At 34.4% G+C, this 13,730-nt stretch overlaps 2 protein-coding genes across 3 annotated transcripts in view; both read left to right on the top strand.

Annotated features, from left to right (window-relative positions):
• The window catches only part of HECTD2 (HECT domain E3 ubiquitin protein ligase 2), a 34,240-nt gene extending 26,165 nt beyond the window's left edge, over positions 1-8,075 (top strand). For both annotated transcript variants that reach the window (XM_065745995.1, XM_065745996.1), the window contains 8 exons: positions 855-943; positions 2,193-2,351; positions 2,802-2,876; positions 3,760-3,847; positions 4,103-4,209; positions 5,353-5,468; positions 6,166-6,309; positions 7,113-8,075. In XM_065745995.1, the coding sequence (XP_065602067.1) occupies positions 855-943; positions 2,193-2,351; positions 2,802-2,876; positions 3,760-3,847; positions 4,103-4,209; positions 5,353-5,468; positions 6,166-6,309; positions 7,113-7,233 (899 nt within the window). In that variant the 3' untranslated portion in view covers positions 7,234-8,075. The remainder of the gene's footprint in view (positions 1-854; positions 944-2,192; positions 2,352-2,801; positions 2,877-3,759; positions 3,848-4,102; positions 4,210-5,352; positions 5,469-6,165; positions 6,310-7,112) is intronic.
• RPP30 (ribonuclease P/MRP subunit p30) overlaps positions 1-13,730 on the top strand; it is a 260,717-nt gene that overhangs the window by 197,535 nt on the left and 49,452 nt on the right. The gene's annotated exons all lie outside the window — the stretch shown is intronic.

Raw genomic sequence — 13,730 nt, forward strand, 5'->3', positions numbered from 1 at the left:
TTTCATTGATGTGGCTATCAGCCAAGTGTGGGAAGAATTCAGAAATGTGCTTATCCTCTGGAAAGGGACTGTGTAGTCTACTGTTATTATTTTTTGAGTTACAAATGGTGTTTGTCAGAAGCTGTTAGTGCACTCTTAACCTTGAGTGCACTGTCTTTTTTGTCTGAGAACTGCTTGCCTGGGTGTCTTAAAGCTTTTATGTGGGTTTGTTTTGTAGGTTTTTGCTTTCTTTTACTCTTTAAAACAGAGCAACCTTCATCTAAAGCAGCTATCAGTCAAGCTAGTTTCCAGTTTTGACTTTGGTAGGATCTGGCTTGTAATTTAGACCAGTGGGTGGTGCTTTTAGGATATTTGTGGTATGGCTTTTGTAAATTACTCTAGTATACTTTTTGAACAGATAAATATGAAACATACCCTTTCATGCTAGTATATTGACAAGATAAAATTATACAGCTTTTGATTCTAAGATGGTAAAGTTGTTTGTGGTATCCGTATCATGGGGTTTCATGCCAACATTTTTTATGATTGTCATCTGCTATTGCAACAGGAAGGGGGGAGGAAGTAGATTAGCATTGTAGCAGGAAAACTATTGGTCAGTTATTTCTGACTGTACAGATTATGAGGCACGTGAAGAAGATCGGGGTTGAGGGCCCTAGTATTGCCTCAGCTGGAGCTGCTCCTGGTGGTCCTTGCCCAAGGGACCTGCAGGGCACAGCTACAGGAAGGAAGACAGAACTGAGAATGAGCATGGAGATAAGTACTTAATTATGCATATGCAGGGGAAAAAATAAAGGTTTTCTGTGGCCTTTTATTAAAAATAAGGCTTTTTGAAGTGCAGCTTTCCTCTTCTTCAGGCATGTTCACATACCACAAGGACTCTCACTGCCATTGGTTCAGCAGCTTTAAGTGCGATAACTATTCTGAATTTCGACTAGTTGGAGCTGTATCCTTTTGTCCTCGTGACAGTGGTAAACAAGCAGTGTTTTTACTACAAGGATAAAATAAGACAGGAAGGTCTGATCAGAACTCATTCTGGTGTATCTACAAGTATGTTCCGTTTTAAATGTATAAAAAGATGTCATTCAAGTAGACTAAAGAAAAAATCATTTGTTTCAGTTCTTATTGGGACACATGTGACCTTCTCCTGGTTTTGTTTTGTTTTAGGCTGGGTGTTTTCCACGTGAACATAAGATTGTTTCCTAGGTCTTCTGTTGTGCTAGTTTATGGAGTCCTCAGACAGATGATTGATGTCTCATAACTCCACTCAGATGAGGTAGTGGGTGATGCCTCCATTTTACTAGTAGGAAGCTGAATCATGAACTGGATTTGTCTATTTTGGTAGTAGTTTCAAGTTTTTACTATGAACAGTTAATTCAGGTAGTTGTCATTATTGGTGTTTATGCCTTATGTATAATAAGGACATGGTAGACATGTTCTCATTTGTCATGTCTAGTCCTTGATGGCTGTATGCAATGACTTGCTGTGGACGGAGTCCCTGCTATGAAATAAAAAATTAATGAGGTGCAGTGCATAAAACTCAAGCTATTCAGTATTAATTAACATGAGTACAAAAGGCTGTAATAGCAAATCTGGTACTACAAGCCTAAGAGGGGAGGGATCTGCTTCTCATATATGCAGGTCTTTTTAAATGAGAGTGATAGCCTACTCTCTTTTCAATCCTACTTGACTCAAATTGTGGAATTATAATCTCTTACCAGGTACACTTCAGCTCATGAGCTAGCACACTGTAATGCCAGTGCTGGTTTGTCATTATGCTTTTAATTGTATTTCAATTAAAAATTTCTATATTGACATCTCTCTGGATTTTTTTAATTAAAAATGTACGCATCTGTACTTCTTTGAAAAACACAACAAAAAGCTTTTTCATAACAATGTGTTGGAACAATTTCTTCAGGAAATGCTTGTAGAGAATGTGATAAAGATTTTTAAGTGTTTTGGCAGTGTGCCTCATTGGATCATTCTGACTATTACTTAAACACTACTAGAAAATACTGTTTAAAATAGCATATTCAAAAAAAAAAAACAACAAAAAAACAACTTCAATTGCTTCAATTTCTTTACCAGGTTTTAGAGTATGCTTAGTAAAAATTGTAGATGTTTTTCCAAGTTAGTTGAAGTGTTAACCATGATCAATATATGTGCATTTTGCCCTTAATATTTAACATGTATAGCTTATGGGCCTTGCTGTCTATAACAGCATCACCTTGGATATTCGTTTCCCACCTTGTTGTTACAAGAAATTGTTGAGTCCTCCTATTGTTCCTTGTGACCATAACACACTCGTGGGCATCTGTGACGTCGCATTAGATGACCTATTTCAGATAATGCCTGTAAGTATTAAGCTTTAGAGGCTAAATTACCTATTTAGAACCCGTTCTATTTGTAATAAATGCTTCAGATATAGACTGTTTCAGAATGACCCTTTTTAGCACCAACTGATACAGTCTATCTTTTTCTGTTGAAAGTGTTAACTTCTCCGTGTTTTCTTGCTCAGCAGAACTTTTGTAGGTCTACTTGAAACTAGAATAACAAAACTTGATATGTCATTTTAGACATTTTTTCCATAGAGAAAGGGAAATGTTAATTTCATACTCAAAATCAGTGATGGAAAAAAAAAAACTCTTTAAGTACTCAGTGTGGGGTTATTGTTTTTGTCACATACATGTTTTGAATATGCAGCTTTTTCCAAGGTAGTTTATAAAGAGTAACTTTGGCAGGTGCTTACGAAGTACATCAATTTGCATTGTGGGTTTTCTAAAGAGCTTGTACTTGTATTGTAGGAATTAGCCCATGGACTGAATGAACTTCTGTCCTATGAAGGCAATGTTGAAGAAGATTTTTACTCCACCTTTCAGGTCATTACGTACTCAACTATAAATGATTCTTAAACTTGTTTAGTAATTTCACCAGTGTTTCTGCAGTGTAGTGGTCTACTACTGTATGATTGGTTTTTGGTTATAATGTACCTACATGAGCATTAAAGCTTGCTTCAAGAACCAGTATAATGCCTGGGGCATGTAGTGGCTGGCTTCGTTACGGGGCTTAAAGCTACTTTTCTTTGACAGTGTAAGTGGACCTGCTGCAAAACAGTCTCTTTCCTGTCTAATCCAAGTGCTAGACAGAGCTTACTTCTGTTAATTTATATGTGAGATTTCCTGGAAAAAGCATAGCCTATACTTACTCACTCAGTTTTGCCAGACCTGTACATCTAAGAAATGACTGCATTTCTATTCAGTCAAGAAAAGCTTTTTCATTTAGTCTTTGTTTTAGGATGTATATTATTTAGTAAAATTTCATGCTGTTTTATGAACTTGTATTGGTCTTTTGTTGACTTTTTTACCTCAGCTTTCTATTTCATTATTATGAAACTATGTGAGAACTTTTTTAAAGTGGCTGTTTTTGAGTTCCTAGAGAGCTACAGTGGAAGAAACACCTTCTTAATTATATTCGCTATTCCTAAATTGTTCTTAAAAATATATTCTTTTGAACTTTGATTTTGAATCCGCTGCCTGCAGTTTGGTAGGTCACTGTTTAATGGGGACAATTTTTCTACTTTGAATACAGGATTTCTTAAGCACTTTCTTGAAAACTGTATTATTTAACTGAAAAAAAAAACCCTACAAGATTAAAATGTGCTGAAGAGAGAGAAGAAAGACATAAGAGATATGAACATAAGCTTTGTTATTTGCAGGTATTTGAATGTTTAAAGTACTGAACTTGAATTCTCTCTTTCTCCAGGTTTTTCAGGAAGAATTTGGTGTTATAAAATCTTACAACCTAAAGTCAAATGGAGATAAAATTCCTGTCACAAATCAGAATAGGAAAGGTACTTGAATACAAGTTAGCTATGCTCATTTGGCAGTATTAAGTTTATCAGTTTGTCACTAATTATAAGCCTTTGGTTTGCTTAAAGTATGAAAATGAAATTCCTGCTTTTTTTTGTGGTATGCCTAACAATGTAGTAGTAGATAAAATGAAATACTTTTTTTTTTTTTAATTCAGTACAATTTTGGAGAGCACAACAAATGGCTATTTACATTATTACTGTCTAACAAAAACAATTATTTTTTCTCTTTTTCAGAATACGTACAACTTTATGTTGATTTTCTCCTCAACAAGTCAATCTATAAACAATTTGCAGCTTTCTATTATGGATTTCATAGTGTTTGTGCTTCATATGCATTACTGGTAAGAATGAAAGAAAATACTTCTGTTTCAAATATGTGATCGTGACCTAAATTATGTAACTTACTCTTAGTATCTCCACTGGATGGCTTTAGGATTCATGAAGAATCTTAGTCAATGGGTATAGCTGAAAAGGAGAATTAAGTAGGCAATCAGATAACTGCTTTTATTAGAATAATGCAGAGAAATAAAGCTCCACACATCACGTTGGTCAGTATGTATTCACAGATAATTCAAAGGCTCTCATGTATTTTTACAGAACTTGCCTGCATTTACTATGGTTATAAGCAGTAAAGCAACTATGTGTGTGTGTCTTAAGTAACTACTCTGAAAATCACATTACTTTTTCGCAGAAAGAACTTTCAATTGAGATTCTTGTTTATTCAGTCATATTTGGCTTTTGGAATTATTATTATTATTGTATTTTACATTGTTCCTTCTGCAGTAGGAAGAGAAAGAAGAGGCATTCACAATTTTCATGAGAATTTCTGCATTCCTATGAAGTTAGACAAGTATGGCAGACTTGCAGTGAAGTAGGATGTGACCAAATGCGGGGCAGTTTCAGGAGGAACTGTAATCCATAGATGTGAAATGGAGTATTTTCAGGCATTTAAAAGATGATTTAGTAAACAAATAAGAAGTAGGTTCTACTGTAGTGAGCTTAGTGATAGCAAAACATGATTTATGTTTATATGCTTTGCACAGGAGTGAGTACAACTAAGAGTAAGTTCTGTCAGCCACTGCTACATACATCAAGATTTTCAGTACAAGTGTAATGGAGGTTGTTTAAAAAAATAAAATCAAGGTACTCTTCCTGATTTTGTATATAAAACTTAATTTTCTTCATGATCTCATTGTAATCTAATGAAAAGACAAGATGTTGTAACAAATGTAAGAACAAAAAGGAAGTGAAGAACAAAATAAATATACTAAAATTTATTATCTGCTAATTTTGTTTGTAGTACATAATATAATAGATTACTCCAATTTCAGTTGAAGTAGTTTTCTATAAAAATATGTATCCATTTAATTTATAAATTGTATTTAATAATATTCTGTTAAATTTTCAATCATTAATCTGATTCTAGTAGAATTATTTCTCATCTGTAATGGAAGTAAACTGTCTTACACTTTTATTTCTGGCAGCTGCTTCGTCCCGAAGAAGTTGAAATTCTTGTCTGTGGTAGTCCTGAGCTGGATATGTCTGCTTTACAGCGAAGTACCCAATATGAGGGCTACCAGAAAACTGATGTTACTATACGGTAGGCTTGATGGTTTCTTCTTTTTAAACTTTAGCAGCAGTATATGCAGCTACCATAGCATGGTAGGCTGTTGGAGTAATCTCTTCAAATGTAATCTGAAAGAGAATCATAAATTATTGTTATTTTTAAAAGCTTATTTCAAAATAAGACAAATGCTGTTTAATTAGTGGTTTTAGACACTGCAAAACTGACACAGCATATATAAAGAGCCTTAATTATATACTGTATTGCTAGAAAGGAACGTTTCAAATGATGTAATTAGTTGAAAACAAAGAAGCTTTTTTGGTTGGTTGGTTGGTTGGTTTGGTTTTTTTAAAAAAAAGCTTAAAATCCCTGAAATTGAAATCTGAGTCTTTAATTTTGGTACCTAGTCTTATAAAAATTTTCTCACTCAATTTTGCTTTTCATCAATTCTACCTCATACTAAGCAGTTTCATTTATTTATGCATTTAATAGAATATATTTGGGCATTGTTTGATAGTACATGATCATAAAATTCATAAAACGTGGTGCTTGTCAAGTCTTTGGGAATTTTTTAACCTTGAGAATCAGGGTAATACTAATAACCTATATATTACATTAAATAATTTCTAATGAGTTTCAATTCATCACATACCTTTTGTTGTATTATATCCTAATACTTCTTTGTCAGGATATTGTTCCATAAACCATTTTCTTCTCCTGCCCATGAACACAGATACTTCTGGGATGTGGTACTTGGATTTTCTCTTGACCTTCAAAAAAAGTTACTGCATTTCGCTACAGGAAGCGATAGAGTACCTGTGGGAGGTATGGCTGATTTGAATTTCAAGATTTCAAAGAGTGAAGCATCCACTAATTGGTAAGTACTCTTCTGTTTTATTTTCTAATTTTTTGTCTTCAAATTATTTCCTGTGAGTCCTTATTGCTTTTGAATATCCTCTTAATGAAGAGCATACTAATGCACAATGTCCATTAATTTATCTTCAAAGTGTTACTAAATTTATAGATTGTATAAATCCATTATATTAGATTCAAATTTTTTATTCATTTGAGTCCCGGAATTCAAAGAAACTGTTCAGTTATTCCTAATTGACAATATTCAGATCTCAACTTTCAGAAGACACTTGCAACTTAGACTGTTGCTATGTCTAATACCAAAGTTTGTGAGCTGTTCTTTTTCCAGGGCTTCACTCAGCTCCTCAGTGCTCTTCCCCGAGGCACATGTCTGAGAGGATGCCTTTTACCAGACAAAACTTTCTGATTTACATCCTTAAAGTAACTGGTTCAGCTAGCTCTGTTTATACCAACTCTGTGTCCAATTTTCCTTCCTCATGTTGTGAATACTGACTATACCTGGATTTTGTGTAGAGAAGAACTAATTTTGAAGTCATGTGGCTACGTGGACTTTGAAAAACCTGGATACGTAGGTTTACAACTTATTAACAAACAAAAAAAGAGAGAGGCAGAGAAGAAAAGTTGGGGAGGAAGAGGCAGGCAAATTTCACCCAAATACTTGAGGTGCATATGAGTAGTGCTATTTGTAATGTTCCTTTTGCATGGTTTCTTACTTAAATATTGTTTAAATGAAAATTTTTTGGCAGATGACAGTGCCCTGCTACTGTTGTATTATTTAATAAGACATTGGTTGTGTTTTTGTTCTAGGTTGCCTGTGGCACATACCTGCTTCAACCAGCTTTGTCTCCCTCCTTACAAGAACAAGAAAGAACTGAAGCAAAAGCTGATCATTGGAATTTCAAATGCAGAAGGGTTTGGTTTAGAATAAAGCAAAATAGTTCAAAAACAGCATTGTTATGTAGCACTCACTCTCCTCTAATTGTGCCTTTAAGCTTTTTGTTGCCTCGATACTGTGCAAGTCTTATCCCACTTGTGTATTTTTAATTCAATGTGAAGTTTGTGGTTCTTTCCTTAACGGCAATACATTCACTGCTTGCTTTGTCACAGAAAGTAATTTTCTTCACATGAAAAACAAGTCTATTCGATGGAAGAAACCTGATGAAGAACATTTCCAAGTTATATTTTGTTTCCATTTTTTTTTCTTAATAGCACTTTATCATTAATTGTAATTACTTTGCATCATATGTATCCCTCTGGGAAATAATATACAGAATATTTCTTCATTAGCTAGTCCCAGTGATGGTATGTTTTCAGTTAAAATAAATAGTAGAAAAGAATATAACTTACAGCATGTAGCCATATTTTTTCAACAGCAAATAAGAATTTTAGTCTTTATAAAATGTATGCAGTTTTAATATTCTAGTTTCCTCAGTTAAACAGGCTGTATAAGAAGCATGTAAATAACTGCCTGTGAACAAACAGAGTTTTGATAGTGCCATTTACTGCTTTTTTTTTTATTATTATTATTAATAAGAGGTTTTTAGATGTTCTATACTTGGCTTTTACAAATCAACTGCGCCGACTGTACAGAGAATGTTAAAAGGTATTTTATTTACCATGAGAGAATCAAGGCCAAACTACAGGTACTAAGCAATTTTTCTTTCATTCTTTGAAACTGATGGCAACTAATCAGATCTATGCTGATGTGATAGTAAGCAAAGCTAGATAGTTAAAGTAAATTCCACATACGTTGAAATATTTGAGGGAAAGAATGAAGCGTGCAACACATAGAAAACCGATAGGTAGTCTATTGGCCTATCGTTTTGTTAGCAACTTTTATGAAAGTGTTAAGTAAACTATGGCAAGAGTGGATACAGTAACAGAAGAATGTTGAAGCTCTCCTTAGCCTGAAGGCCAGAGTTTAAAGACAATGTTTCGTGGTTTTCCCTTCACAGCTACATGAAAACAATTCTTAGCGCGAGTGTTCTGAACTAGTAAATTAGGACCTGGGGAAGATGCTGGTTCTAAAATGCAGGTGTAGTTGTAAATCTAGGTTTTATCCATTATACTGAAAGAATTTATCAGCGTGCAGTATAGAAACGTTTTTAATATGAATAGCTACTGTGTGTTCTATGGATTTTTCTTTCATTTGAACAAGACCCAGATCTTTCAAAATATTTAGGCATCCAATTTGTCAGTCTTCCCAGTTGACTTCTGCTGGGAGTTGGATGCTTAAATAGCTTGTTGTGTCTGTGCTCAATTATTTATTTGTAATAAGAGTATATTATTCTTCTACAACCAGCAGATTTTCACATGATTAACAAATTAATCTCCCTAATTTGTAGTTTCAGAGCTGTTGTGTAGTTGCTTCGGCAGCTAAGCACAAATTTTATTTTGTTCTCTTTCCTACAGATACTGATATAGTTACTGGTGATTTTACAGTTTTATTAAACAAGAGATAAACAGTGGTGTATTTTATGATATTTGGCACTATTCGTTGTGCGTTACTCAGAATTGATATTAAAATTTCAATTGACTTGTGCTTGGAACAAAGCTAGGTCAGCACAGAGTATTTTAAAAGCAGCACTTCCAACTTGTGCATTTTATTTTGTTGCTCTCAAATGGAGATCTTAAAATAAATTTGAATTTACAGTATTTCACATTAATAAACAAATGAAACATTCACTTCTGCACTGAATGATCTAGACAGAAATCTAAAGCTGTTTGAAGCTAAAAGCTGAACATGGATGTACAAACCCTCCCTTTCTTTCCCTTCATTATAGAACTGGGCTAACAGAATGTTGGTTTGTGAATAAATATCTATACAGTTTATCTGAAAACATGGCAAATTAGCCAGAATATTTTTTTATGGCTGAAGCCCACTTTTAATAGCTCTTTATCTATTATTATTAAAATAAAAGCTTTATTTTATTTTCACTGAATTGCACTTTGGCTTGGGTTTAATTTTATTTATTAATGCTTTTTTGATTTTACTGTGTAATATTACCTCAGAATTCTAAAAAAGCTATTGTATTTGCATTGGTTTTTAAATAAGATAATCATTCAATAACATTTTATATATTTCCTGATGTTGATAAATAGTAAATTTTGTATCTGTTAAATGAAAGCATTGCACTGTATTTATGAAACAAGTCTTTGATCATTTTAAAACTTTTCCTCAACAATGGCTTTTTTGTTCTTTAGTCTTGCCTGTAATCCAGCAACTTTTTTTTTTATTCTCCATCATTGTTTTGTAACATACAAAAGAAATCTGGTTTGTATAAACTTGTTCATTCCTAAGTATCTATTTTTATGTATTAAAATTGTGCAATCATTAAATCAAGTATTTCAGTTCCTGCTCTTTTTTAATTTAATTTTAGATTTCTAGAATGTATCATAATGGGATTGAAAGCATGATCTACATCTCTGCTTTTTTCTTTTATAGACACGTTTAAATCAGGAGGGGCAAGGAACAAGGACAGCATGCTTTCCCATTGCCACAGGTCCTCATCATAGGACTGGCATCTGACCAGATTTAAACTTGCTTCTTGTCTACTTTATACCACCCGAGTTACCTACAGATGGCAGTAAAGAGGAGGATCAAAATCACTTAATTAGATGTCAGACTTTCCTCTTAACTAAGAATAGGCATTGTAGATACAAAGTATAAGTATTCTTAAGAAAATAATTTTAAAAAATTTAACTTTTTCTTCATATGTTTGCCACTAGTCTTTTCAGATTAACAAAATCAGCAAATATAAATTAATAAATGAATATGGAGGAGAGAAAGGAAACTGCTTCTGTCATAGCCATGGCTCTTGAAAATACCTTCTCCTTCCATGAAAACACTCTAATGTGTACTGAGATAAATGAGAGACCTACACAAAGCCTGAACAGGAAGAGATAGCCTAAGGCTGATATTTAGAAAGAGGTTAGAAAGCTTAACTTGCCTTGTCTTATTTCAAATAGGTGTCAGATGGATGGTGCTGGGGCTTAGAGCTGCAATGGTTTATTTCCTTTTTGTGGTGGTGTTTGGGGTTTTTTTCCCTCCTTTTTGGCCAAAAATAATGAGGTTCTTTCTCAGTAATTGTAACTGGCGGTGATACTGGCTGACTTGCTCAAAAGAGAAAATCCCATGTTTCTTGTTATTTTTCATAGATGTGGTATTTCATGTTCTTTCAGAATCCTCCCCTAAAAAAACTGAAAGCTCTCACGGGTCCCTTAAGGGTCATTTTCTTGTCGTAAGGAGCAAGACTGTAAGAGCATTTGTCTTTTCTGCTAGAACAGCTATATTCCCTTCAAGATAATTTCTCTTTTTCCTTTGGATCAAGTAATTTTCCATTCTATTTTGATTTTTTTTCTTCCTTCAGAATCTGTGATGGTGTATATGCTGAAATTCTTTCTATTTCTAAAGTTTTGTAGCATTCAGAACAATAACAATGCTCTAATTCATATTCAGGTGCATTTTGTTGTTAAATTAACGAGGAAAAGTAGGTCCCTGGAGATGTTCATGTTTCAAATTTTTAATTAAATTCTTATTAGGATCTTTAAGCCTCCATGACTTTATTTGAGATACCACAAGGGAACAGGAACAGCAAGGGTTATTTTAGTTCGACTTTTTTCCTGGATGCGTTCATAACTGTAGAATAGATACTTGGTTCAAAAGGAATTTGTTCTACAAACCACATTTGAGGGCTGCTCTGAAAGTAATGCCTCCTATTTTATTATGTTGGCCCATGATGCAAGAAGTGGATCTTGGTGGTACAGCAGTAGAGATTAACCTTCCCAACACTCATCTGTTACGTGTTATTGCTGTGTGGCAGATGGTGGTGGAGGGACAGTCTGACAGAATGGCAGATGACATGGAAGTGTGTGTGCAGCCGAGATGTGTCACTGAATTCTTCCGTGCAGAAAAAATGGCACCCATTGACATTCATTGATGCTTGCTGAATATGGAGCCCAAACAGTAGATGTGAGTACAGTGAAGTGGTGTGGGTGGTGCTTTCCAGCAGTGGCAGTAGGTCACCTTTTCTCTGCAAATGTTCATGAGCATGGCATGCAGCTCTGGTTCATCACTGGCAAAAATGCATAGCTAATGGTGGTGACTATGCTGAAAAAGAGTGTTTTGTAGCTGAGAATTTGTTCTATCTAGTGTTATTGTGCTCATTGTGTACAACCTATGTAGGAAAGAACTCTGTGGTCAAGGAAGATGGAGAGATTGCGTCCCTTACATGATGGAGTAGTTGTTCATTAAATCCAGAAGGGTGGGAGAAGTTCATGCAAGTCAGAACAGAAAAGATCTGATTACGGGAGGTAAATACTACCTCCATAAATTACAGATTAATATATAAAAAAGCAAGCACAGGATCTCAGACTCTGCTAGGATTCTCACAACAGAAAATAGAAATAGCTGGGAGAAGCCAGTTATCTTCCAATTTTAAAAGAGCAGCGATCCTCTCTTCTTTCTAAATGAGCCATGTTTCTATCAAGCCATCAGAAATTAAAAAAAAAAAGAATTACATTTCACGTTTTTGCTTCTTCAATATGTTGTTTAGTGTGTTAAATTTCTGACAGGTTAATTTATTCCTTAATGCTGCTGGGATTTTTCCTAGAAAGTCGTTTCACACCTTTTGAGGCTCATTTCTTTGTAGCTGGCTGTGAGAGAACTGTGGAGAATTTTGTTGGTGGCTCTATTAAGAATAGAGAGAAAAGTGCCTGGAAAAATAAATAAATAAATAAATATTTTTAAAAAGGGGGTAATTTTGAAATAAATAATAGAGTAAAAGCCAGAGGAGGGAGGATGGGCTGGCTGTTCAACAGGTGCTTGAAAGAAACAAAAAAAGAAAACAACTTTTTGTTTATTCCTCAACATGTTATTTTTTCATGCAGTAACCAATGACTTCACTTCCCCATAGGATGGGTGAGGCTAAAGGTAAGAGAAGTATAAAACAGAAGCAAAAATGAGTATTGGTATATTTTATTATTTTTTTTGGTGTATCGGAGCAACACAGAAACAAGGAGAAGGAATCTCAAGAGTAGTTGAAAAATATGATCTTTAGTAGAAGAGAAAATCTACATTCTTATAGTTCTATAGAATTGCTTTTTAGTCACAAAAATCTGATCTTATTCCCTTCTGACTTGATGAGGTTTATTTTTCCAATGGTTTAACTGTTTGATTAAACCCTTAGTTCAGAACTGCAATTGTTTTCTTCAATTTAATCACCATGTAAAATAGGAAAGCTAAAATTTGAGTAAACCTGTGCAGTACAGAACTGTCTGCTTATGCTGACATCAGTGCAATGTTCTGCCTCACTGTTCCCTCAGAACTCCTAACTATTGTGGTAATTGTTTTTCAGTGAATGGAAAGCTTTCCTAGGCATTGGAAGCATTTGATATTCGTGCAAATTGAAGCTTTTAAGGTAAAAATGTAAGTTTGGGCATGTTGCTTATGAACAACCTAATTGCATTTTGGTTTTGGGTGGTTTTGTTTCAGGACTGGGAATCTATTCAATAGCATAGTTCTGTGTATTGATTTAAATGCATTAAGCTGTTATCTCAAATCAAGCATTCTAGAAGGTGAAAATCCTGCTTAGAGTAGTGTGTGCCACTGGAGATTACTCTAAATCTGTGGAAAGGATTCCACGTTAATAATTACTTTGCTCCAGTAGTTGCCAGATGGAGGCTGCCATCTCCCAGGGTATTGTGATAAAGGTGTGTTTGAATTTCTGAGAGGCTGTTTGCTTTTGTTCTATTGATCATCTCCCAACTGATTTCCACTGGCAATGGCCTGCATATGCCTACAGAGTTTTAAAATGTATTTCTTACACTGAAACATTCAATATCCATAAATTCTTCAGTTCAATCATTGAATTCTTTTTTGTCATCTATATTCTTGGTCAACATCTCGGGCACAAAAACAAAATCTCAATGAGTTTAGAAGATGGGGTTTTATTTTCCTGTGCCTGCTTTTCTAAGTTGAACATCATCCCATGATCAAAGCTATTGAGTCCTGTATGCTTAAAGCAGTGTATCCTCTTCCTCATTCCCTGGATTTGGCGTTGGCATTGGCAGTAACCAAATGTGAAGGATGCAATAAGAGTAATTTTTTATATTAAGCTGATATTATATGGATTTTTCTGAGCTTTGCTTGATCTTTCCTGCACTGTGTGCTAGCTGTATTTGGGGGTTCATTTCATTTGTAGCAGTATGCAATGCATGCACTTCAAATACACTGTGTTTATGAATCTGACAGTGTAATTACTTGTGTCATTTTTCATATCACACTTCTTTCAAAAGAAGAAATTGATTTAATGGTTTTCCCTTCCCCATCTCCAAGGCACCAACTGGTGCATCAGATCTATTTCTTATGGTGCAAAGATATTCTTAATTTATCCTTTCTCCTCTCTCAGTTTATTTGTTGCTGAC

The sequence above is a fragment of the Cyrtonyx montezumae genome, unplaced genomic scaffold, assembly GCF_038088225.1.
Source record: "Cyrtonyx montezumae isolate F1298 unplaced genomic scaffold, pur_monq_1.0 scaffold_4, whole genome shotgun sequence".
NCBI classification, from domain to species: domain Eukaryota; kingdom Metazoa; phylum Chordata; class Aves; order Galliformes; family Odontophoridae; genus Cyrtonyx; species Cyrtonyx montezumae.